Source organism: Quercus lobata, chromosome 7 (assembly GCF_001633185.2).
Source record: "Quercus lobata isolate SW786 chromosome 7, ValleyOak3.0 Primary Assembly, whole genome shotgun sequence".
In the NCBI taxonomy this organism is placed as follows: Eukaryota; Viridiplantae; Streptophyta; class Magnoliopsida; order Fagales; family Fagaceae; genus Quercus; species Quercus lobata.
The window spans coordinates 42,061,714-42,089,289 of record NC_044910.1 but is presented as its reverse complement, the minus strand read 5'-3'; the positions used below and the strand labels follow the sequence as shown (position 1 = coordinate 42,089,289).

Here is a 27,576-nt window from a genome sequence, read left to right as displayed (position 1 = left end):
GGGGTTCCCATCTGGTCCCATAGGTTCTTTTCATGTATTGGACCCTCTCATGGGCTTTGGCTTGACTAACTTTCCTTTTGATTGGGTCCTCTTGCTCGGCTTGGGCCTTGCTTCTCTCTCACTCTCAATACATATTTTTTTTTTTTTTTTTTTTTTTTTTTTTTTTTTTTTTTTTTTTTTAAACAAGATCTCAATACACAGTTAGTAAAGCCAAAAGATAATAGTCATAATACCTTATAGGCAATTTACTGCAGAAAAAATTTCATTAAAAAAAATACAATGTATACAAAAATATAGAACAGCAAGATATCTTAAAAAAAAAAAAAAACAATTGGTACTGGCATTGAATTAAGTTCAAGACTTGTAAAGGTTTAATTGAGAGTCCAGTGGTAATGACATTATTTGGTGTCCTATGTTAGTAGTCCAAACGCCCCTTATCGATATCTACCTATCTAAAACAAGTTCAATACTTGCAATAACATTCTAAACGAACAAAGTATTTATACTTCAAAAAATGATGCTATCTATATATACTTCACGTGTTAAAAAGATATCACAAATTTTTTTTTTTTGGAATTTAAAAATTTGAAGGCTTAAAAAAAATCATAACATCTTAGCAAAGATATTAAATTATAAATATGATACTCTAACAACCCATATTTTAGTTTTATTTGATTTATTTGAAAACAACACAAAGGGATGGACGGTATTATTACAAAACATAAAATCTCATGTAATTAAGAACCTAAGCGAGTGCATAGTGTTGTTTTTAAAAAGGAATAAGTCGACGAATAGGTTTTTATTTTTATTTTTATTTTTTATACAAGATAGAAATTCTACTCTAGTCTAATCTAAGTGTATATGTGTGTGAAGCTCTTTCCCGGAGACTTGAATCCCGACCCTTGCACCCTCCACCCCACAAGTACTTATACTTGCGGAGTGACCATTGTACCAAGAGTGTGCGGTGGTGAAGAATAGTTGATATAGTATATTCGCTTCGGTTGCTTTTTTTATTAAAATGATATTAATTCTAACATATTCTTTATTGTACATTTTCATATATACACATCACCCAAATCATGTTTTATATGTGAAAATAAAAAAATAAAAAAAATGTTTACCCAAAAAAAATCAATAAAAAAATATAGACATTGCTTGTGAAATTATGGACGTTAAGTATACAAATTGTATACTAATGAATGTTTGAAAACAATTGTCTATGTTAATTAAAAACTTTTTTTAAGCAGAATATCTAGCAACAATGGTAAAATCAGAGCATCCAATGTGCCAATTCATTTATCAAATAATTTTTTGGCTATAAAAATTAAATAGCCGTCTTTTTAACAAGTTGAAATGTTCTTTTTAATTAAATATTAGGCTGGGATAGGTTTATATATATATATATATATATATATATATATATATATATATATATATATACACACACACACACACACAACAAAAACAAAATGGTCGGATTTAAAAAGGTTACTAGGGCCCAGCCCATCTACTTCATTTGAGGTCACAATCCAACCATAGATTGAAGAGATGGATTTGGGCCCATGATCAACATCAAGAGCTGCCCAAGTAACTAACCCATGGGCTACATTGAGAGCAACGTGTGATGTTTTCATTTTATGATTCTATAAAATGTTTTCCATTCTTATGATGTTTCATATTGTATTAGACATGTGAGGACATGTTTGGTATGCATGATTAGATCCAGGAATGGAATAAGTATTCATTTGAAATCATAATTCAGTTTTATAGTAGTTCTTTGAAGTCAATGAATCAGTTATTGTATAATGAAATATGTTTGACGAACTAGATAAAATAACGTTTGAATTTGACAAATGTTACCTTCGCATTAAATGGATGTCTCCCACTTGACAAGATTGCATTTATTATCAAATGACTGGTAATGAACAAAATGATACATTACTAGAACACGTACTATTCTAGACACTAAATGTATTTGCAAGTCTTTTATCTCCGATGGCTCGGTTTCCCTCTTTGAATTATGACAAGATCTTTTTGGTTAAAAAGAAAGAAAAGGAACCTAGCAGATGCTAGGATTGGATGCCTTACAAATTGGTTCACTCCAAATTCAACTGCCGCACTCTCGTAAATATCTCCAGCTACGGAGCTACCTCGTTTCCAAACCATACATTGTACAGGGTCTCATGTTGAATAACTTATGTGAGTTCGCATAGGGTTGTATTCAATTTCCCTAGTGAAAAATCCATGGAAATAACCTTTAGTCATAATGAACTAGACTAGTTGCTTCGTCTAAAAGTCAAACGTTAAATTGAATGCATAAGTCGATGGAGCATAATAGTCGCACCACTAATGGTATTACATTTAACAACCCACTTGTAAAATACAAAGTCCCTCTACTTTACCCTACCCAATATTGACAATTTGACACAGTTGCAGAGCACCGACTTGAAGCCGAATTAAAGACTTACGCTAGGCCAATAAATATTCGTAATGAAAAGTCCAAGCCTAATGCACTGTACCACCTTGAAATCCGCGTATAAGGCTTTATTTATACCAAACCAAGTTCTTCGGATTAGCACCACCATACCACGTTCAATTTCATCATACTTGTTAGTTTTTACCACAAATTTAAAGCAATTGTATCATCCAATAATGAAAACTCTGGTACTCTGCGGCCTTACCTTGGCCTTCTTTTTTCTATCTGGTATGCCTTACTATCTACTTCTAAAATATGCATGCATCACTGCATCAGCACATTGCAGTGTCACTAGCCCTTTTTCATATTAGTCTATGGATCTCCAATGAACAGGGAATCAATCGAGGGCTAGAATTAGATTTCAAGCACATTCTTTTCATCTTGATTTTAATTTATATATTTTTAGATAAAATAAAAATAATACAGTGGTTCCAAATTGCAACCCGTTGATTAAAACCGTTATCATGATAATACATGTTAAAATGGTGCTCTCTAGCTTATTTTCCCTGCTTACAAGATAGGGTTTGTTTTTCATGTTCAAAACGGTGACAAGGAGTTTGTTATATACATGTTGCATGCAGGTACTCACGCTGCTAGTATAACTTTCACAAACAACTGTCCATATACCGTCTGGCCAGGAACCTTAACTGCTGATCAAAAACCTCAATTATCAACTACTGGGTTTGAGTTAGCATCTACAGCATCCATGGCAATAGATGTCCAAGCTCCATGGAAAGGCCGGTTTTGGGCCCGAACCCTATGCTCCACAGACAGCTCGGGAAGGTTCAGTTGCGCTACTGCAGAATGCAGCTCTGGTCAGGTTTCATGCAATGGTAACGGTGCAGTTCCGCCAGCTTCTTTGGTAGAAATCAACATAGCTGACAATGGTGGAATGGACTATTACGATGTTAGCAATGTAGATGGGTTCAACTTGCCTATTTCAGTAGCCACACAAGGCGGAACTGGCGAATGCATGGCCTCAAGTTGTCCAGCCAACGTGAACGCGGCTTGCCCAGCAGAGCTGCAAGTGAAAGGGTCTGATGGGAACGTTATTGCTTGCAAGAGTGCATGTACCGCTTTCAATGAACCACAGTATTGTTGCACTGGCGATTATGACAAGCCTGAAACATGTCCACCCACAAGCTACTCTCAGTTCTTTGAGCAGCAATGTCCTCAAGCTTATAGCTATGCTTATGATGACCAGAACAGCACATTTACTTGCTCTGGTGCACCTAACTACGTTATCACTTTTTGTCCATGAATTAAGGATAGGAATTATGTGTTCCCTTCCCTCTAAATAGTGATAAGATGCTGATTATAAGTTTCATATACTAAGGCACATGTATGTATTTGTCAACCAAATAATTATTTAAATAAAACGCATCAAATGAATACTGCAAAAAAAAAAAAAAAATACTATCTCAAGTATAAAAGGGGAAAAAACAGATATTCTCATTACTCATTCGTATTCACGTGTCTGATTCCTACCTATATTTGATATCTAATTTTATTCAAATATTTCAATTATCTTTTTTTTTTAAAAATATAAAATTACTTCTGTGGGGGAGACAAACCAGAGAGCCTATACCAATGTATATGTTGGGCTAGGGACCTAGCCTAAAGAAGAACTCCTCCTCGGCCAGGCAAGGCCAAGGATAAAGGGGACGGTCTGTCATTAAGAATGACATTCCAGAACACTCCATGGAAGAGGATAAGTATTAAGAAAGAAAAGGACAAAGGGAGGCCTAAAAATATCTAAGGAAAAACTGCTACTACTACATTAAGTGCTTTGCAACTAGCTGAACCCTACTTTTTAGCATTTACAACCACTCCCAACGACTCTGGGATGGGGTTGATGGGACAAATATCATCACCATCAGCCTAAATCTACATGTGGACGGTGGAAAGGGGGAGAAGACAATATAAATAGAGGGGGGGGGGTGGATGGATGAAATGGGGGTCTCCTCGGATACAATTTGAGGGCATTTCTTCTCAGTAAATCTATGTCATCTTTTTTTCTTTATCATCCAGACCTATTGGTTGATTGTCTGATTCGCTAAGGTTCAAGTTTCTAACCCATTCTCTACAAATTCATTGTATTGAGCTCGTTAAACCAAGACTCCATATAATTTGGGTTTGGGCTCCGAAATTGAGACCCTACAACTTCTTCTTCTTAAAAAAAAAAAAAAACATAGAAATTTTGGAATAAGAATGAGTATTTTTTTTTTTTAATTTTTTAATTTTTTTATTTTTATAAAAAAATTCTTTAAAACATTCCAAAATTTTTGTTGTCTAAATTCTATATAGTTATCGCAAATCTCCATCCTTCTACACTAACATGTATCATACTTCTTTTGTTTAAATTCAAATTTTTTTACTTATCACAATTCTTATTCTAATCAATAAATTCAAATGTCCCATTGCATTTTAACTTCTTATGTTTCTCTATCTAATTTTCAAACATTATTCCACATTATCTTACCTTTTTTTTTTTTTTTTTTTTTTTTTTTTTATAAATAAGCACAATTATTTATATACGACTTTTAAACATTATAACACTAAACTAAAAAAACAAAAACAAAAATAAAAAAGAGCATTATTGCACGCGAAAAGTGCGTGTAATGAGTTTAGTAAAGATAATAATCTGATTAGTAAGTAGCTAAAAAGTGGCTTTTAAACTTGTAATTATCCTTAAAAAAAAAAATCAGAAAATCAAGCTAAGATTGCGCAAACAACAAAATTGGAGATTTCCTAGGACACTAGTGTCGAATCTGTCGATTGTGTCTAGCATCCTATCAAATTCGAATTTTGGCAACTCTTACCAACTCAAAAACTCTGTAACGCGCATGAGGATTAAAAAACAAGTCAAAAAAACTTCTAGAGGGATGAAAAGGAGGGAAATTTAAACCATACAACCCATTGACCCACCCCTATAAATAGCGCCTCTTTGAATGATAGTGGCTTTTAGTAAAAAAAAATAATAATAATTTGTATTGTAATATAATGTCTAATTTTTTGTTCTAAATTTCTTTTAAGATAATTTATTCTCCCTAAAAATTAAACAATTTCTACTCAATCTAATTAAGTGCACTCCGGTCCAATTTGGTGCACTTGGTCAATTTCGATCCCCGTCAATCCATTTTCAAGTTTGGCTTAAAAATTCATTTTTTTCCCTTAATTTTTGGGTTGAAAAGTATGAAATTTTATTATATCTAAACTCCTTAGTTTTTAGTTAAAAAATACAAATAAAATAGCTATTAAAAATTAGAAATATGAGCCTTAAAAATGCTATAAAAATAATAAATATTCAAAATTCTTATGCGATCCACATAGGTTTTATTTGGTCCACTCTGTCCACTAAAATTATATTCGATCAATTTAGTTTTATCCAGTCCACTTTGGTCCTATTTCATCCATTCAATCCGTATTGGCCCTATTCGGTCCACATTGGTCCTATTTTGTCCACTTCGGTCCTACTTGGTCCATTTTGATCCTATTCGATTCATTCTTTCCATTTTGGTTCACCTCAGTCCTATTCTGTCCATTCTATTCACTTCGGCCTTTTCATTTTACATTGGTCCTATTTAGTCCATTATGTCCACTTTGGTCCTAATTTGTTCATTCATTCTAATTCAGTCTTCTTTAGTCCTATTCGACGTCCTATTTGGTCCCCTTCAATCCTATTCGGTTCACTTTGTTCCATTTGGTCCAATTTGGTACATTTTGATCCGCTTCGATCCTCTCTTTGTGCACTTACATAATGAGAAAATATATGTTTGGGTTGAAAGCACTTATTCTAAATCCAAATTTATTAATTGCAACATGGGAAAATATATTTTTGTAAGCATCATTTGATCATATTTATTGTTGGCAGATTTCATGCCAAAGTTTCTAATTGCAACAAATTTTCATGTATTCGTGCCGAACAGTCACTCCAATTCCAACACTTCCACCAATAGATGCTAAGGGCCATCTCACTCTTGAACGAAAGGCTATCTTGCAGCAAAGGCCATGTCAACTAAGAAGATACAAGGTTGCTAATGATGTTTTGGTTCATTGGGAAGGCTTATCTCCAGCTAATGCAACTTAGGAATTTCTTCATGTATTGCAGAATCAATACCCTCACTTTGTGGGCAATGTGCTTTAAAGGAGGGGGCAATGTTAGGACTTTGATTGGGGTGCATTGCTATATGGTACAACTGTGGCTAGGTAGTGCAGTGATGTGTGCTTGTGTAGTGCAGGGAAGTGTATTATTTGTGCTATTGTAGGCAAGGTAGTGGAAGGCTTGTACATACAGAGAGGTAGAGAAGTAAAGGATGCTTGTACAAAGTTAGTTACAAGTAGTTGGATATTTGTTGATGCATTAAGAGTTGTAGTTAGTTAGTTAGTTAGTTAAGGCTGAAATGTGTTGTACCTTGTTAGTTAGTAAGTAGAATATAAGGTTCAATTCAGATTGTAAAAGGATTTTGATTGATGAATAATACAATTGAATAGTTATTCTTGAAATGCTATTGGAGGTTGATTCCCTCGAAGAATCCATGGAGGCCTAGTTCCCTCGAAGAACTACAAGATTGAGAGTAACAGAACTAAATTCAATTGAGTCCTATCATTATATAACTCAGCTTTCACCCAATCCAAACACCATCTTGATTATGTAATCTTAATCAAAATCTCTCTTGAAAAGTACAGCCGAGTTTGGTAATTGACTAGCTTACAAAGAATCATTAGATATTTTAAGAGTATTATGATGCGATACTCTATCTTTTCACATGAATGGTAAATCAATAGGAATTTAATTAATGGAACTCACTTTTGTGTGAGATGAAGAAGTATCACTTTACTATTCTCTCAAAATACTTAAACTTGAGTCAGGTGAACTTGAAATCTATTGGTCTGATGCATTTGCTAGGTCTAGGTTAATTTACCCCAAGTGGAAAAGAATTTTCAAATTACATAAAGATAAAAATTGTTATACAAACCTTGTTACATGTACACATTGTTTGAACTAAAATTCTGAGTTGAAAACACGATTTCAATTCAAAAAATGAGTTTATAACAATGTGTGTAACAAACATTACTTATTACGTTATGAGACTTGATTCATGTGTTGGAAGTATAGTTTGAAAATTGTCAAGGTTGTTAACAAAGTTACAAAGCAATATTAATAATATATCAGTAAAACAAGATATGCTCAAATTAACTTATAAGCAAAATAGACAAGTGCAAAAGCGTATAAAATTAAGGATTAAGTAAAACTTATCATCGAGGCACGAAACTAAATTTGCTATTCTTAACAAGCGATTTTGCCCCCATTGGAATGAATCCGTTAGTGCAGATGGCGCAAGCAATCGCTTTTCAGGATACAATGACAACTTTGTTATTGTGCACTCATAAATAGAGTTTCGAACTCGTCACAAATTCCCAAGAGAATTTTTTCAGTAAAAGACAGAGGAGCAAAAGTATCAAAGTAATATCTGTTTTTATTGTTTTCAACTAATCTCATATCTGCAGAATTTGATAGTCTCAGGGCTCTTAAAAAGGAATTAGTTAAAGATGATTTAGTGTGAAAAGGGAAAGGTAAAAATAAAGGAATTTTCCTTTCCCATTGATGTGCAAGTTGCTGTGTATTTTCTGCAAAAGAGGGGAAGGTGCAGCTGACTAGTTTTCTAAGAAAATATGAAATGATTGAGGGTTTTGTTTGCTACCAAAAGTTCCCACGCCAGCCAAGGAAAATTTTAGAGCATGGGCTTGGGCTTTACAACAAAATATTATGGGTTTAAGCTTTGAAAATACCCAATTAGTTTTAAAACATAACCAACATGATGTTCCCATTTATACGGGCCAAATAGTTCTATCAGTGTACTTCTTTAGAGTTTCAATCAAAAACTTTTGTAGAGTCACAGAGTGAGAATCAGACCATCTGCCCAAATTGCAGTGAGAGGTCTTCTGGACTTGGAGAGAGGGTTTGTTAGGCAACCTAGGAGAAAATTAAAGCCAAGCGATATCATTCTATAATTCTAGCCCAACATGATCGGGCCAGTACGAGTTGGTTTATAAAAAAATTGGTGCTGATGCTGGAGATGATATAGTTTATAGCTAGGCACTCAATATTTGGCTTGTATACTGTAATCCATGGTGGACTATCGAGGATTGTTTCAAAATAAGATTTTCTCTACTAGACAATTCTTATGATCATTTCCTTTCAATCTCAATTAGAAGAAGCCCTCAAACCCAGACCTCTTCCTTCCAGGGACTGGAATGGAGTTAATAGAAATGGTGTTTTTTTTTTTGTTGACATTAGACTAATAGAGTGGGAGTCATGAGAATCATAGTTACAATTAACCACCATATATATATATATATATATATATATATATATATGTGTAAACTCATTCCAGGATCAGCCTTCAACGTTTACAATGTTCTTCATTAAAGACTCTTTATTGAGTTCAACATTAAAGACTGAAAAAGTCTCGATTCTAACAATGTATAGGCCCTATAGGGTATTATGTCATTTAAAATTTAAAATTACATTATCAATTTATGGATATTCAATATATGAACAACAAAAATGTTTTACTGTTTTACTTCCAAATAAAAAAAGTTTTACTGTTGAAATTATCTGCAGAGCTCTCATAAACATTTCCAGCCGCCCCGGGTTCAAAGTTCAAACTGTGCACAGAAAGTCATGTTGAAATCAGACAAATTAATAATGGCATAACTTAAGTTACAAGTCGCATATGGGGTTGTCTTCAATTTCCCTAGTAAATAATCTATGCACGTAACCTTTAGTCATGGGAGAACTGGACTACCATTAGTTCGTCTCAACCTTACACGTTGTTAAATTGAATACAAAACAAAAGTCTATTGAACATAACACTATTAGGCTATTAGCCATTCTAGACAACCCGCTGTTGTAAAATATACCAAGTTCCTCAGCTACATGCTTCTCCTACACGTAACAAATAATGATACAGTCGCAATGAAAAGTCCAAGCTTGCTCTCAACAAAAAAACAAATAATAATAATAATAATAAAGAAGAAGAAGAAGAAAAGTCCAAGTCTAGTTTCTCCGCATGGACCGCCTTGAAATCCGCAACCGCGTATAAGCCTCTATATATATATATAGCCAACCAAGCTCTTCGGATTATCACCATTCACCACCATACCACGTACACACAAGTTCATCATACTTGTTAGTTCTTATATAACACCAATATAAAGCAACGATATCATACAATGATGAAAACTCTGGCACTTTACGGCCTCACCTTGGCCTTCTTTTTCCTATCTGGTATGCCTCCTCACTAATCACTATTTACAGCATCACACCCTCTCTCTCTCTCTCTCTAGAAGTGCTTAATATACAGCCAAAAGAATCACAAAATTCTAGGTTGCTACAAGTCATTCATCACACTGGCAGTTTTGATTTGCCCCTTTCTTCATCATATGGGAACTTACACAATAAACTCATGAAACCTCACTAATATGGCATAGAGTTCACGCATATTCTTCTTATCACGGCTCATATTTATTTACTTTTGATAGTTAAAAGAATAATATGGTAGTTCCTATAATTGCAGCCCGTTGAATTATAACCATGCATCATCATGATACGTGTGATCTACACGCTAAAATTAACGTTGCACCTCCTACTTATATTTGCTGCTTACAATACAGGTTTTATTTTCATGTTCAAAATAGTGACGATGATTTTGGTTATATACATTCCGTGCAGGTGCTCACTCAGCTAGAATAACTTTCACAAACAACTGTCCATATACCGTTTGGCCGGGAACCTTAACTTCAGATCAAAAACCTCAATTATCAACTACTGGGTTTGAGTTAGCGTCTACAGCATCCTCAGCAATAGATGTCCAAGCTCCATGGAAAGGCCGATTCTGGGCCCGAACCCTATGCTCCACAGATAGCTCGGGAAGGTTCAGTTGCGCTACTGCAGAATGTAGCTCTGGTCAAGTTTCATGCAATGGTAACGGTGCAGTTCCGCCAGCTTCTTTGGTAGAAATCAACATAGCCGCCGATGGTGGAATGGACTTCTATGATGTTAGCCTTGTAGATGGATTCAACTTGCCTGTTTCAGTAGCCACACAAGGCGGAACTGGCGAATGCAAGGCCTCAAGCTGTCCAGCCAACGTGAACGCGGCTTGCCCAGCAGAGTTGCAAGTGAAAGGGTCTGATGGGAGCGTTATTGCTTGCAAGAGTGCATGTATCGCTTTTAATGAACCACAATATTGTTGCACTGGCGCATATGACAAGCCTGAAACATGTCCACCCACAAACTACTCTCAGATCTTTGAGCAGCAATGTCCTCAAGCTTATAGCTATGCTTATGACGATCAGAACAGCACATTTACTTGCTCTGGTGCACCCAACTACGTTATTACTTTCTGTCCATAAATTAGGAAGTGGAATTATGCGTTCCCTTCTCTTTAAATAGTAATAAGAAGCTGATAAGTTTCATGTACTAAGGCAGATATATGTTTGTGTCAATGAAATAAATATTTGAATAAAACGAAACAAATCAATATCCTCACAGGAGGCTTTTGTCATCCTTACATTTACTATATATGTGCACCCTTCCAATTCCCCTTTAACTTTTACCGGATGACTCACCCTCAAAGCAAGGATATCTTCATAGTGTATACTATTGATCCCATGCAAGATTATCTTTAATTGAATTAATTGAAATTAGTTGCATATCGAAAGATCAAAGTTTCTTTCTAAACTAGTTTGGAGAGAAACTCATCAAACTTCTTTTATATATATATTCGATTTTTTTGAAATTTTGCAAGCATGAATGATATAATAAGAACATGTAATTCAACGGTTAGATTTCAAAATTCACACTCAATATAAAGATATATAAAAATTTTGAAGGGTTTCTCTCTAAATTAGTTTAAAGAAAAACTTTGTTCTTGTCAAAATCTCATGGTTTGATTTTCAGACAAAGAAGGAAATTAAAAATTCTTATAAAATCATATAATCTTTAATTTGGCTTATTTTAAATTAAAAGTTAAAAACCATCTATAATATTAATAAGCGGAGTCCCCTGTTTCGTCTTTGATTTTTGGCGTACCAAAATACACTCATACAAATTCTGAAATAACGTACCTGTTAGTTTAATTTCTTTTCCTACAAAAAAGCAAAAAATGTTAAAACAGTAATACTATCTCATGTACAATAGGATAAAAAAAAAAAAAAACAACTATTATTCTCACCGTCCATGTGTATTCAAATGTCTTATTCCTATCTATAATTAGAGATGGGTTCAAGTTACACCTGGTGTAACTTTGTAAGAATTACACATTTTTTAAACCATTGATTTGCAAAAGATCTAACAGTTAAAAATTCACTAATAATTATGTCATTATTAAATATTTAATGCTATGAAAAAGTCAGCTCACTCATTTAATACTGGCATTTTATTTTCTCTCCCTTTATTCATTAAAAGTTTAGATATTTTAGAACTCTTAAACCATTACAGCGAGAGATAAAGCAAGGAAAAAAAAATTTGCAGAAGAAGACGAAGACAACTTCGAATCCACGACAAGCCACTAGACAGGACTGCCCATTTGCATAGCCATTAACTCAGACTGGAAGTGACTATTTGGATGGATTATGCATGTCAATTGCAATTGTAGTTGGACTTGAACATCCAAGTATTTCTCTTTTTACTCTACTTGTCTTTCAAAATATTTTCTTTCCCCTAAATTTCTAGTGGCACGGAAATCCTTATAAAAGACATCTAATTTTATTCAATGAAATTTGTATATAAAAACCTTACATCAATTCACTTGTACATGTGTGTTGTCTCCAACACTCATGTCAAGACTCAATCTCAAAAGCATATATTGTAAAGCTCTCAGTTTTTCTTTTCATCGAACACATAATAAGAGCCTTCATGGAGGTCCTGGCATATGAGAGAGAGATAGAAGAAGAAGACAACGATGGAGTGTGAAGCAATTGTATATATAATTGTATAAATTTTATTTAAAGTAATTTAATTTTATCATCAAATATCTATTTAATTTCTCTTTTAGGATGAATAGATTCTTGAAAATGACAAGTGCCCTTTAATCAATTAAAAAACAATAAATAAGGAGAGAGACAAAAGTGGAAAGTAATAACATTTAGTGATGTCTTTTTTAACCGTTAGATCTCTTAAAAATCTATGGTGTAAAAAAGGTGTAACTTTACAAGAGTTACACCAGGTGTAACTTGAACCCATCTCCTATAATTATAATTGTAACTTTAATTATCTTTATAAAAAAAAATACAAAATTACTTCTTCCAAAATTTTAAAAGTATAATACTATCTCACATATAAAAAGGGGAAAAAACCGATATTCTCACCACTCATTTGTATTCAAATGTCTGATTCCTACCTGTATTTGTTATCTATTTGTATTCAAATACTTCAGTTATCTTTATAAAAAAAATACAAAATTACTTCTTCAAAAAAGAAAACTCACTACCTCACGTAAAAACTACTCATTCTTTTCCCAAAATTTCTATATTTGTTTTTAAAAGAAATTCTTTAAAACATTCCAAAATTTTTGTTATCCAAATTTTTATATATCATATTTCTTTTGTTTAAATTCAAATTTGTTTTACTTATCACAATTCTTATGCTAATCAATAAATTCAAATATCCCATTAGGTTTCAACTTTTTACTTTTCTTTATCTCATTTTTAAACATTATTTCACATTATCTTACCTCTTTCTTTAAAAGAAAAAATATACTGTTATTTATATACAACTTTTAAACATTATAACACTAAAGCAAAAAAAAAAGAGTATTATTGCACGCCCAAAGTGCGTGTGATAAGTCTAGTAAAGATAATAATCTTATTAGTAAGTTGCTAAAAAGTGGCTTTTTTTTTTGGTAAGCTAAAAACTGGCTTTTAAACTTGTAATTATCCTTAAAAAAAATTAGAAAATCAAGCTAAGATTGCGCAAACAACAAAATTGGAGATTGCCTAGGACACTAGTGTCGATTGTGTCTGGCATCCTATCAAATTCGAATTTTGGCAGCTCTTATCAACTCAAAAATTCAGTAACGTGCATGAGGATTAAAACAAGTTAAAAAAATTCTAGAGGGATGAAAAGGATGGAAATTTAAACCATACAACCCATTGACCCACCCCTATAAATAGTGCTTCAACGAATGATAGTGGCTTTTATTTACACGTACTATTCGAATAAAAAAAAATTTTGTATTGTAATATGATGTATAATTTTTTCTCTAAATTTTTTTTTTGAAGATAATTTATTCTCCCAAAAATTAAATAATTTCTATTCAATCTAATTAGGTGCACTTGGTCAATTTCGATCCCCTTCGGTCCTTTTTCAAGTTTAGCTTAAAACTTCTTCTTTTTTTCTTTAATTTTTGGGTTGAAAAGTATGAAATTTTATTATATTTAGGCTAAAATCTTTAGGTTTGAGTTAAAAAAATACAAAGAAAATAGATATTAGAAATTAGAAATGAGCCCTAAAAATACTATAAAAATAATAAATATTCAAAATTCTATTTCATTCCACATTGATTTTATTTGGTCCACTCTGTCCACTAAAATTATATTCGATTCATTCAGTCTTATTCAATCCACTTTGGTCCTATTCAGTCCATTCAGTCCGTATTGGCCCTATTTAGTCCACATTGGTCCTATTTTGTCCACTTTGTACCATTTTGTTCACTTCGGTCCTACTCGGCCCACTTTGATCTTATTCGATTCATTCTTTCCATTTTGGTTCACCACAATCCTATTCGGACCATTCGGTCCATTTGTCCACTTTGATTCTATTTGGTCCACATTAGTTCTATTCAGTCCATTTTGTTCACTTCAACCTTTTCATTTCACATTGGTCCTATGCGGTCCATTATGTCCACTTTGGTCCTAATCTATTCATTCGTTCTTATTCAGTCTACTTTAGTCCCATTCGGTGTCCTATTTGGTCCCGTTTGGTCCTGTTCGGTCCACTTTGTTCCATTTGGTCCAATTCGGTCTATTTTGATCCACTTCAATCCTTTTTTGTGCACTTACATAATGAGAAAATATATGTTTGGGTTGAAAGCACCTATTCTAAATCCAAATTTATTAATTACAGTATGGGAAAATATATTTTTGTAAGCATCATTAGATCATATTTATTGTTGGCAGATTTCGTGCCAAAGTTTCTAATTACAACAATTTTTCATGTATTTGTGTCATTTGGGTTAAGTTCATTTGGCCTTCAAGAAGAAAAAGAGTTGAAAGTTAAACTGTAGATTCTGTAGAGCATAACCCGAAAAATAATTATTTTGTATGTATTGGTAGGGGTGTATGTATGTCCCTTATTTCTTCCCATTCAATCTTTAATTTATAGTTTTGAAATTGATACAAGATAACTGAAACATGTGCATACACAATAAAGGACACTTGTATTGAAGAGTCGTATCCAAGAACAAAGAAATGAATTTGTCCACTACTTTAAAAGGCAACATGCCAGAGAGTTTTGCACCATCACATCACTTATATAAAAATTAAAAATTAAGAAAAAAAAGAAAAAAAGAAAAAGAAAAAGAAAAAGACTGATTCCAGCTAATCTAACAATATTACACATGCACTAATTGATCAACAATGAGGTGAGGGGTATGCAGAGCGAAGCACCGATTATTCCACCATTGGTGTTTTCCCACATAACCTTGGTAGAATTAATAGAGAGTTCACAAATAAGAGTATCCTCGAAATCTCCACAATTATAGGCTTCAATTTCATATAATAAAAAGGAATCAGAAAGAGCGGAGGGGATGTCTGCCTTACAAACAGTGGTAGGGCTGCAGCTGGCAGGTTATCCTTATTGAAACACAAAGACAAGCTAGAACCTAAGGCATGCTTAGAGCATTTACATCAAGGAAAAAAAAATATATAGCATTTAGCAACTCAAAAACCTACTTAATCAATTTTAACAACTTACTTTACAATTCAGCCCACATCAAAGTTTCTATTTTTTACCATTTCATTTATAATAATATAAACAACTCATTAAAATAATAATAAATCACCACAAAAACCAACCACCAAAACCAATCACCACAAAATCATTAAAAAATAATAGCAAGTTGCTACAGTGAGCTCTCATTTATGAGAGTTCATTGTAGCAAGATGTCAAATTCTTTTAGATATGGCATCGATCTTTGATAAAGTATGATTTTTGTGGTTTAAGATGCTAAAAATAGCTTTTGAGTGGATTTGACACCCTTGTTGTGAATGCTCTTGCAATATGGGTAGCAACATTACCTATTCTTCTAACCCAAATAAAAGAGCAATACATTAGCATCAACAGTGCCATGCCCCAAATGCTAGTTAAACATATATATATATATATATATATATAAATTTTAACATACCACTTTACAATACATTCTACATTAGATATTATATTTTTCCAATCAACACATTAAAATAATATATACAACACATTAAAAGAATCTTAAAAATCTCCTACAATATAATATATAAATAAATAAATACAAAATTCCTCACCACACATAGCACACCCCACCACCACACAAAATCAACCGCTGGCCACTAATATCAGCCAATTGCAACACCCAAAAAAAAAAAAAAAAACCAAAACCAATATCAGCCCACCATGATCACACAAAAAAAAAAAAAAAAAAAAAAACACCACAACCATTGCGCGAGCGTGCGAGAGAGAGAGAGAGAGAGAACAGCTTAGGGAGAGGAGGCTGGGTGGGATCGATGACAATTGGGCAAAGTGCAGTTAGTAGTTAGCCAAGGTTGGCAAGAGTCGTTTAGCGAGATCGGCGGTATGCGAGGTGATGAGATTAAAGGAGAGATTGGCGGCGAGATCGGAGGTGAGAGTGAAAGGAAAGGATGATTCTATAAAAATAGAGTTTAGAGGCTAAGAGTGAATGAGAGAGAAAGAGAGACTGAGAGAGTGAATCAAACAGGTGAGAAAGAGGAGAGAGAAAAGTAGAACAAAAAAATATTTAAAGGTTTAGCATTTCTATCAATACAGTTCTATTATTAGAATTGTACTCTTAGTCAATACTAAAACTTTTAGCATTTAAAACATATGATGTGAGAGGTTTTTGGTGTTTAGTTTGCCAAATACCAAATATGCTATAATAAAAGGATTGGGATGTAGCAAATTTTGGACTCATGGTAGCATCCTATCATGTTCAATGCATAGGACACTAGATTCAAGCCAAATCCGTTGTTGTTGTTAATATGCCACAACATTACTAGAAAATGTACTATATTCTAGAATGTGGATGTATTAAAAAAGTTTTTGATCGCAACTATATCGATGATTTAGTTTTACTTTTTGAATTATGACAAGATAATTTTGGTGAAAAAGGAATTAAAAAAGGAACCTACTAGATCCGAGCTAGGATTAGAAGCCTTACGAATTGGTTAACTCCAAAGGGTTTTGGTTCTTACACATCCACTATTTCACCTCCTTTTTTTCATAGTTACTTTTATGTGTTATATGAACAAATGTGAAAGAATATTTTTTTCACTCCAAATTCATCCGCAAAAATCACAAAAACATCTCAAGCCGCCTGGGTTCAAGGTTCGACCAACTCGCAAAAATTCACGTTGAAATCAGATAAATTAGAGTTGGCATGACTTACAGATTGCATAGGTTTGTCTTCAATTTCCCTAGTGAAAACCTATGGACGCTACCATAAGTCATGGGTGAACTAGACTGGTTACTTCGTCTCAATCTCACACGTTGTTAAATTGAACACAAAACAAAAGTCAATTCAATATAATACTATTACAGTCATTCTAGAGAACCCGTTGTTGTAAATATACCAAGTTCCTTGATCTTTATGTTTCTCCAACGAAATAGCGACCTTGGTGCCATATAAAAGACTCTAACGATCACCAGGCCAATAAGCATTCCTACTGAAAAGTCCAAGCCTTCACTCAAAGAAAATGACGACAACAACAACAACAACCAAAAAAAAAAAAAAAAATCCAAGCCTAGTTTCCCCGCATGGACCGCATTGATATCCGCAACCACGTAAGCTTTTATATATGCCCAACCAAGTTCTTCAGATTATTATCACCATACCACATTCAAGTTCATCATACTTTTTAGTTCTTATATACCACAAATTTAAAGCAACGATATCATACAATGATGAAAACCCTGGCACTCTACCTTGGCCTTCTTTTTCCTATCTGGTATGCCTCCTCACTAATCACTATCCCACATTGCATCGTCCAAAACTCTCTCTCTCTCATCCTTTAGAAGTGCTTGATATACACCCAAAATAATTACAAAATTCTTGTTCGGGATGATTCATTTTATCGAAAACATCAAAAATCATGGTAGTTTTTTTGCCCCATTCATCATCACATGGGCTACGCAATTGTTAAATATTAGCATTGAGATGTGTTATACCATGTTGTGTATGCTAGAGTAGATGCGGAAGAGGAAGCATAGAATAGGAACATCAAGAACACGAAATTTACATGGTTCAGCCTTGACGGCCTACATCCACGGAGGAATCCCTTAAGGGCTACATCTTTATTATATGAGAGTGTAGTACAATAACCTCCTGTGTTACAATAAACCCTAACATGAGTATATATAGGTGACTAAATCCTAGACTACTAGTACAAGCAGGAATAGGCTTGAGCCTATTACATTGGGCTAATATGTCTAATATATATCTCTAACACCCTCCCTCAAACTCAAGGCGGAAGCTCGATGAAGGCTTGAGGTTGGATAAATATGAGAAGATCACTTGGAGATGCCTTGAAGAATGCCTCTGAAAAAACCACAATGAAGAATGTGACAATTGACCAATTTCGGAGCTTCAAATGAAGAAACGGAGCCCAAAATCGGAATCTACGCGAAAAACTGAGCAAGATAGGCCCTTTTGGAAATTTTGACTTTTGGTCAAAGGTCAACGCAAAAAGTCAAAGTCAACTGATCCAGAGTCAAAGTCAACAGTCAAAGTGCTCATGGGTCAGATCTAGGTGGTCCGGGTCGGGTCGGTCCGGGTCAACAATCAACTAGGTGACGTGGTGCTGACGAGACGACACTGCTGACATGGCTGATAACGTGGACTAGGGCGTGCGTGGCATGCTGACGTGGATAGGTGACGTCATCGGTGACGTCACACGTCATTAGCAGCAGCTCTTCGGCGCGTGTTCTATTCCACCGGCGCGTGTCTAGAACTTTCGAAGGTGCGTGGAAGCGCGTGCGAGGGATATTGATGCTCGGACTTCGGTGGTTTGGCAGATCGGCGAGCTACGAGGCCTTTATGGCGGCGTGTGTAACCATAAGAGGATCTGACCCTGTGAAATCGGTGGCGGCGCGTGGAGAAGTCGCTAGAAACTGCGCTAGCGCGTGGTGGCGCGTGCAGTGTTCAGTGGAGACCGCACTTCTAGGTTTTTCTCATGAGAGGCCGTGGGGAACGTCTGTGTGGTTGGTGTCATCAGGCAAATCTTGGATTTGCACAGATCTAAGATTGATGTCACGGGTTTGCTTGAGTTTATTGGATTTTAACACAGCACAGAGCCATGGTGGCTGCGAGATGCCGTGGAGTCTAGATCCAGCAGAGAAATATGTGTGACTTCAGATGGTGGTATGCACGTGTGAATCTTCTTTGCTGTGTAGAGATGTTTGTTTGATGCCAAGAACGAAGTTTGGCTCTGATACCATGTTAAATATTAGCATTGAGATGTGTTATACCATGTTGTGTATGCTAGAGTAGATGCGGAAGAGGAAGTATAGAATAGGAACATCGAGAACACGAGAGTTACGTGGTTCAGCCTTGACGGCCTACATCCACGGAGGAATCCCTTAAGGGCTACATCTTTATTGTATGAGAGTGTAGTACAATAACCTCCTGTGTTACAATGAACCCTAACATGAGTATATATAGACGACTAAACCTTAGACTACTAGTATAAGCAGGAATGGGTTTGGGCCTATTACATTGGGCTAATATGTCTAATATATATCTCTAAAAAATAAAGTCATGAAACCCCGTGAAGGAATAGAGTTCATGCACATTCTTTTCATCACGAGTCTTATTTATTTACTTTTGATAATTAAAAATAATTGAAACCCGTTGAATTATAACCATGCATCATCATGATACGTACGTGTATCTACACGTTAGAATTAATGTTGCATCTGCTACACATATTTGCTTCTTACAATACAGGTTTTGTTTTCATTTTCAAAATGATGACAAGGATTTTGGTTTATATATGTTGCATGCAGGTGCTCACTCTGTTAGAATAACTTTCACAAACAACTGTCCATATACCGTCTGGCCAGGAACCTTAACTTCAGATCAAAACCTCAATTATCAACTACTGGGTTTGAGTTAACATCTACAGCATCCTCAGCAATAGATGTCCAAGCTCCATAGAAAGGCCGATTCTGGGCCCGAACTCTTTGCTCCACAGACAGCTCCGGAAGGTTCAGCTGTGCTACTGCAGAATGTAGCTCTGGTCAGGTTTCATGCAATGGTAACGGTGCAGTTCCGCCAGCTTCTTTGGTAGAAATCAACATAGCCGCCGATGGTGGAATGGACTTTTATGATGTTAGTCTTGTAGATGGGTTCAACTTGCCTGTTTCAGTAGCCACACAAGGTGGAACTGGTGAATGCAAGGCCTCAAGCTGTCTGGCCAATGTGAATGCAGCTTGCCCAGCAGAGCTGCAAGTGAAAGGGTCTGATGGAAGCGTTATTGCTTGCAAGAGTGCTTGTACTGCTTTCAATCAGCCACAGTATTGTTGCACTGGTGCAAATAACACTCCACAAACTTGCCCACCCACAAACTATTCTCGGATCTTTGAGAACCAATGCCGTCAAGCTTATAGCTATGCTTATGATGATCAGAACAGCACATTTACTTGCTCTGGTGCACCCAACTATGTTATCACTTTCTGTCCATGAATCAAGAAGAGGAATTATGTGTTCCCTTCTCTCTAAATAGTAATAAGAAGCTGACCAGTTTCATGTACTAAGACACATGTATGTATGTGTCAACGAAATAATTATTTGAATAATACATAACAAATGGATACTACAAAAGAATCCTCGTTCACTTGCTTTTTCATGTTGTACCGAGACATTTAAAATCAGGGGCGAAGCCAGTGGAGTCGAGGTGGGCAATTGCCCCCCACCCCACAAAAAAAAAAAAATCTATTAATATTTACTTACTAACTAGTCTAGCCATATTTTAGGTAAAAATGTAAAGCTATTATTAATGATGAAAAGCTATAAAATCGTTTGCACAATACAAGCAGCTCCTTTCATGGAAGGATTGAGAGCATAGCCCACTTATGCCATCTCAAAATAGCCCATCCTATATTAGCCCAGCTCTATTAATTAAAAAATAAAAATAAAATAAAACAAAATGGATACCATAACACATATCTAACTTATAATCTAATATTGTTCGATTTTTCTCCTCTCTTTCTTTGGTGACTTTTTAAATGCATTTATTATATTATATTTTATATATATATATATATATAGAGAGAGAGAGAGAGAGAGAGAGAGTAAATGCATTTAAAAATTATATAAATAAATGGTTAATAAATAGGATGGTTTTTAAACCAAAGCCAATACCCTCCTGATATAACAATTTTTATAATTACAATTTCAAAATGATTTTTTTTTTTAATGTAAATAAACCCCTAATAGATAAATAATATAATGAATATGTTATTTTATTTTGAATTTTCTTGTATTCAAATATTGCTTAATATACACATGAATGAATTGTTATTTTGCAAATTGATCTCAAATACTATATGTGTGTGTGTGTGTTTGCTTGCACATGCGTAAATGTGATGTCAAATGTAATTTTTCCCCCTTCCCCCCCCCCCCCCCCCCCCCCCCCAAGTCAGATCCTAGCTTCACTATTGTTTAAAATAGTCTGAATCTTTAACAGCCAGGGTCTAAGCTGTTAAGCTTAATATATATTAGGAGCAAATTAATGAGCAATGATGCAGTAAGAGTGGGTAAAAAAATAAAACAAGCAATAAAAAGTCCTTGTGTAATACTATACTAACAAACTGGGTTGGCCTTGTATCACGAATTCACGATCCCACAGGAGGCTTCTGTCATCCTTACATTTATGTTGTTCGCCCTTCCAACTCCCATTTTAACATTTACCAGATGGACATTCATCATTGCATGCACGTTGTTCAGGTACAAATTTTTGGGCCTTGATTTTATTGGCCTACTCACAAAATACCCACATGAGCCCACACATTATTTAAAACCCACATAAATATTTTCCATATGTATTACCCAAATATTCTTCATATTATTGAGCCTTCACAAATACTCCATACCCAAGCCCATAAATTGCCATGGGCCCTCTCACAAATATTGCCTATTATATCCCACATATCATCCAATTTAAATTCTCTACAAAATATGCTCATCCTATCACTACCAAAATTGGGCTGCAAAATTACACTATCCCCACACGAAGCCTAACATCATTCGGCTTGTGGGCAAAACTCAAAGAAAGCCCAAATTCCAAAAGTCCCATTACGATGTGGCTAATTCAAAGGCCGCTACGATGCGGCACTATTTACAAAGCCCGTTGCTACACGGCACCCCTAAAGCCCGTTGCTACAAGGCAATATTTTACAAAATCTCAAAATCATTTTTCACAAAGCCCAAATGGTTATTTGGCATCTATTTTTACAAAGCCCAAATACTTATTTGGCATCTATTTTTACAAAGCCCAAATCCTTATTTGACATCTATTTTTACAAAGCCCAAATTCTAATTTGGCACTATTCTTACAAAGCCCAAATACTAATTTGGCACTATTTTATAAAGTCCAAATATTATTTTAGCAATTCTTTCATAAAGCCCCAATACTAATTTGGCAATTATCTTACAAAGCCCAAAATGACATTTTGGCAAAAACAATTACTTTATACTCAAAGCCCAAATGCTAATTTGGCACTTATTTTTGCAAAGCCCAAATAATCTTTTAGCAACTATTTCATGAAGCCCAAATGCTACTTTGGCACATATTTATTAAACTCAAATATTATTTTAACATTTGTTAAATCCCAAACTCATGGGAAATACAAATTACTCATTTCTCAAAAGAATATCTCTTACACGAAATTTTTATGCGAACTATGTCTATTATTTCCATAATCAACTAACTATAAAGCCTATGAATATCACCCATGACAAAACTACTCATCTTGTAGGGTTAACAAAGCCCAAGTAAGCTTATCAACAAAGCCCAGCTGGGTCAGACTAGCCCACACACAAATCTCAGCAATTGAAGAACACGTGAACTGGTCAGCCAAATTTCAGCAATAAATGAACAGCTGAAACCCCTTCCCATCAGGTCCCAACATGTCTAATCAGATCAGAAAACAGACACGTGTCTGCCAAGGGATGAATCATTTCTCCACAATCTAAAATCCCATCATTTCTCAAGTGACATAAAGTTGAAGGTGATGTGACAAAAAGCTGGGAAAGTTGAGAAAGCTTCAGTCAGCTGTTACTTCTTTCTCCTTCAGCTCACTTAGTCAAGAAACCAAAACTGCCATGACCAGACTAGTGAAGCTCCTGAAACGACACAAAATCAGCTCATTTTCATACTAAAAATATGTATTTTCTGGTTCATGAACCAAGCACATGAACCCCAAATGGGGAAACTTAGGGAAATGTGGTTTGGAGGGCACCAAAGGGAATCTCAGTAGAGTTCTCAGCAAGGGCTCCAAGGTTGACACCTGGCTTGGGATGGTCCAATCTGCCCTAGGGAACTCTAATTCTAGTTGCAGCATATCCAAGATCATTAGCCTAAAGCATGCTTTAATCCATCAGTCAAGGCTAATCAGCATTTAATGCTAAAGTTAGAAACCCAACTGATTGTTACCCAAAACAGCAAGAACCTCCTAACAAACCCTAATATAAATGGAGCTCTCCATTAATGTTTCAACAACCAACAACACGCTAAGACTTACACCAAAAAAGTTTCTGCCTTAACCTCTCTGCTTAAGCTTTCTCTGAGTTCTGAAAAAGCTTCTGAGTTCTTAATTTCAAGCATAGAAACTAAGTCTCCTAGCTCCTAACTCACAAATACTTTCTCATAGCTCTACTCTTAAACACTTACTTGCCCCAGCAGAACATTCCAGCAGTACTACTATACACTCTCACTCATTACTCATACTTCTCACAAATGATTCTCTCTACTCACTACATATATTATATTCATGACCATGTCATGGCACCATAATGATCTTGCTGCGCTAGCTGGGATCTCTCTCTCTCCCTTCATCTCACACTAAGTCTTCTCCATTATTTGTTATTATGGAACCTATGATATTTACTTATTCATTTACTATCAATGGTTACGATGTAACTGTTACTATAGAGTTTTTCCCTTATATTGTTGTATTAGAAGACTCCTCCCCAGAGTTAACGGATGATGAGTCTGAAAACATAGATATTTCCCTTAGTCTGTAAAGTAACTAACGGACTTTACTGCTGGGCTATTTTCTGCAGGAATACCTTATCGTTGGGCCCTTTTTGCTGCAGAAACATTTTTACCGCTGGACTGTTTTCTGCAGAAATACTATACTACTGGGTTATTTCTTACAGTATGTTTTTCAACCGTGCTGACATGTTTGCTGTAAGGATTGTTTATGGGCCACTCTTGACAATTCCAATCTAAGCCCAAGGCATAAAATATAGTGGACTTCTTGGATTTTCACCGATAGCCTTTGGGCTGTGCATCGAGCCCATCTTCGAGTTTCGGTTTAGACCCCTCGACCCAACATAAATCTTATTTGTCAGGAAGGAAACTTTTTCGCCCCCGACACTCGTTATTGTACATCATTTGCATTTTGAATTTATTCTCTAAAAATTTAATTAACACTTTTTTTATTAGGGAAAAGTACATTTAAAGGGTCATTTTCCAGCGTATTGTGACCTTGAAAATGAGCTACAAATATTTTTAATTAGTTATTTCGCTTGCATGAAATTATGAATTATTCTTGTAATTACAAATAATAAAATAAAAAATTATTCACGAAAACATGTCCTAAATGAAAGAAAATTAAAAAAAAAAAAAAATTCTGTCGTTCAGGAGCATATTAAACCGGAAAATAATCAAATATATCCCAAATTCGGAATCCAAGTGAAAAGATAGGTGGGAAATGACTGATATATATGAGCATGAAATGTCATTAGGGAAAAATTTGATTGTTGGTCAATATTTGATCAACAATCAATATGTGGAGAGACCGGGTGAAGAGAAAGAAGTTATCACTAAATGTATTTTTTGTGGTAGCTTATTTGGTTTGTAATTTTTTGAAAAACATTTTCCTCTTTTTTGGAATATTCCCCCTATTGACAACAAATAAAACTGTTTTTGCTTAAGTGTGTTTTTCACCATACCAAAAAGCATTAGAAAATGAAAGGGATAAAAAAAGTTCCGGTCAAGCAAATGGATCCTAAATAGAAGAAGAATTTAACCAAATAAAGAAATGATTGTTAGTGCAATAACAACCGAAATTGAACAATATGGAATGAAAATTTTGAAATATTTGATTATGCAATCTCTTAATCAAAGTCTCTCTCGAAAAGTACGGCTGAGTTAGCTGAGTTTGGTGATTAACTAGCTTACAAAAAATCATTAGATATTTTCAGAGTATCATGACGCAGTATCCCATCTTTTCACATGAATGGTAAACCAATATGAATTTAATTAATATAACCCACTATTATGTGAGATGAAGAAGTATCGCATCACTATACTCTCAAAGTACTAAATAATTATTTCAAAATAATATCAGTTTAATATATATATATATATATATATATATATATATATTTTATAAGGGAATAGCTAGGCATTGTTTATACTAGATGGTCTAAACCAAACAAAATTGGACTCATATTGAAAGGAAAATATGAATATGGATAGAGATTTGTTAGACCAGTGAAAAAACGAGTCAACCTGATGAAATGTCAAGTCGAGTCATGTTAGGTTAGGTCAACTTCCCAGTCACAAAATTTAATCCTTCTTACTTTCTAAGTAAATTTTTTTGCCCCCCCCCCCCCCCCTTGGCCCTCTAACTCTCTATAAACATGTTTCTTACTTTCACTTCTTACCATTTTCTTTATTCCTTTCTTTTTCAAGTTTTTATTTATTTATTTATTTTATTATTTTTTTTTTCAAACATTCATAGTTTCTTTCTTAATGAAGTCAAGGCTTGAAGGCTTTAGTTTAGTAAATGTGTAAAGGTAAGAATTTATGTATTATTTTGACTTTTATTTTTCATTATTCTTGTTTATTGTTTTATTATTATTATTTTTTTTTGAAAGAGAGCAAAGGCAATATTATCAAGTTTCATTTATATTTTTATACCATTTTTTGCATGTAAAAAAATACGTGGCATATCGAATTGACAATATAGTACAAAGACCAGTTAAGATTCATAGGTTTTGCAATCAATTTAGGACAACTTGTTTCTCACTAAAACTCGAGTCGGGTGAACCTAAAATCTATTGATCCAACGCATTTGCTAGGTCTAGGTTAATTTACCCCAAGCAGAAGAGAATTTTCAAATTAGATTAGGATAAAAATTGTTATACACACCTTGTTAAACACATTGTTTAAACTGAAATCATGTTTTGAAAACACGATTTTAGTTCAAAAAATGGTTTATAACAATGTGTGTAACAACATTACTCATTACGTAATGAGGCTTGACTGATGTTCCCATTTATATGGGCCTAGTTCCATCAGTGCACTTCTTTAGAGTCTCAATCAAAACTTTTTTAGAATGAGAATCAGACCTTCTGCCCAAATTGCAAATGAGAGGTCTACTGGACTTGGAGAGAGGGTTTGTTAGGCAACCTAGGAGAAAATTAAAGCCAAGCAATACCATTCTATGATTCTAGCCCAACATGATCGGGCCAGTATGAGTTGGTTTATAAAAAAATCTGGTGTTGATACTGGAGATTTGGGATGGCAATGGGGCGGGGCGGGGCCGAAGGATGGGGTCTTCGTCCCCGCCTCGCATGGTTTTGTCTTACCCCATCTTTGCCTTGTCCCGTATGATGGAGAAAAATTTCTCACCCCATCCCTACCCTTTGGGGCCCTATGAAGCCTAGCCCCACCTTGTAAAACTCTAATTTTTGTTATTTTGCCCTACAACTAGTACAATTTTTTTAATGAAACTTATTTCATTAATAAAAATATACTTAAAATTACAACTAAATTTATCACATCAAATCAAATCAATTTTTAGAAAAAATTGAATAATATATCCAAGCGTTTAACAAGACAATCACAAAAAAAAAAAAAAAAAAAAAAAACCTCACAGTATAACACATAAAAAAAATAAATGGTAGAGAACCACATTAGGTGGAATAAAATAAGCCAATATTGATATGTTTGTTTAAATAGTAAGGTTTTAGGATATGAAAAATTTACAATTATAACCCTTAGCAACGTAAGGCGAGGCGGGTGGGTCCAAAAAGTCTAAACCCATCCCCATCCCACCCTGTGATGCGGGTCTAAAATCTTGCCCCATCCCTACCCCACCATCTCTATTAGCTGGCGGGGAAAACCCGTGCGGTGCGAAGTAGGGAGGGGCGGGTTAAGCGGGATGGGGCAAAATTGCCATCCCTACTAGAGATGATATAGGTTATAGCTAGGTGCTCAATATTTGGCTTGCATAATGTAATCCGTGGTGGACTATCAAGGATTGTTCCAAAATTAGATTAACATCTCTACTATACAATTCTTTTGATCATTTCCTCTCAATCTCAATTAGAAGAAGCCCTCAGACCCTGACCTCTTCCTTCCAGGGATTGGTGTAAAGTTAATAGAAATGGTGCTTTTTTTGTTAATATTAGAGTGGGAGTCATGAGAGTCATAGTTACAATTAACCACCATATCAACGTTTACAATGTTCTTCGTTAAAAACTCTTTACTGAGTACAACATTAAAGATTGAAGAAGTCACGGTTATGAATTTCTTTCTTATGTCTAACAATGTATAGGTCTTATAGGGTATTATGTCATTTAAAATTT

The 27,576-nt window shown here is 34.7% G+C and overlaps 2 protein-coding genes and 1 pseudogene across 2 annotated transcripts; all 3 read left to right on the top strand.

The window, feature by feature from the left end:
• Window positions 1-2,584: 2,584 nt before the first annotated feature.
• LOC115954225 (thaumatin-like protein 1) lies at window positions 2,585-3,890 on the top strand. Its single transcript, XM_031072135.1, has 2 exons — window positions 2,585-2,704; window positions 3,058-3,890. The coding sequence occupies exons 1-2, from the start codon at window positions 2,653-2,655 to the stop codon at window positions 3,735-3,737; spliced, it is 732 nt and encodes a 243-aa protein (XP_030927995.1). The 5' UTR covers window positions 2,585-2,652; the 3' UTR covers window positions 3,738-3,890.
• A 5,746-nt stretch (window positions 3,891-9,636) lies between these two features.
• LOC115954224 (thaumatin-like protein 1) lies at window positions 9,637-11,049 on the top strand. The gene is made up of 2 exons (XM_031072134.1): window positions 9,637-9,770; window positions 10,215-11,049. The coding sequence occupies exons 1-2, from the start codon at window positions 9,716-9,718 to the stop codon at window positions 10,892-10,894; spliced, it is 735 nt and encodes a 244-aa protein (XP_030927994.1). The 5' UTR covers window positions 9,637-9,715; the 3' UTR covers window positions 10,895-11,049.
• A 6,605-nt stretch (window positions 11,050-17,654) lies between these two features.
• Window positions 17,655-20,587, top strand: LOC115953864 (annotated as a pseudogene).
• The last annotated feature ends 6,989 nt before the right edge of the window (window positions 20,588-27,576 follow it).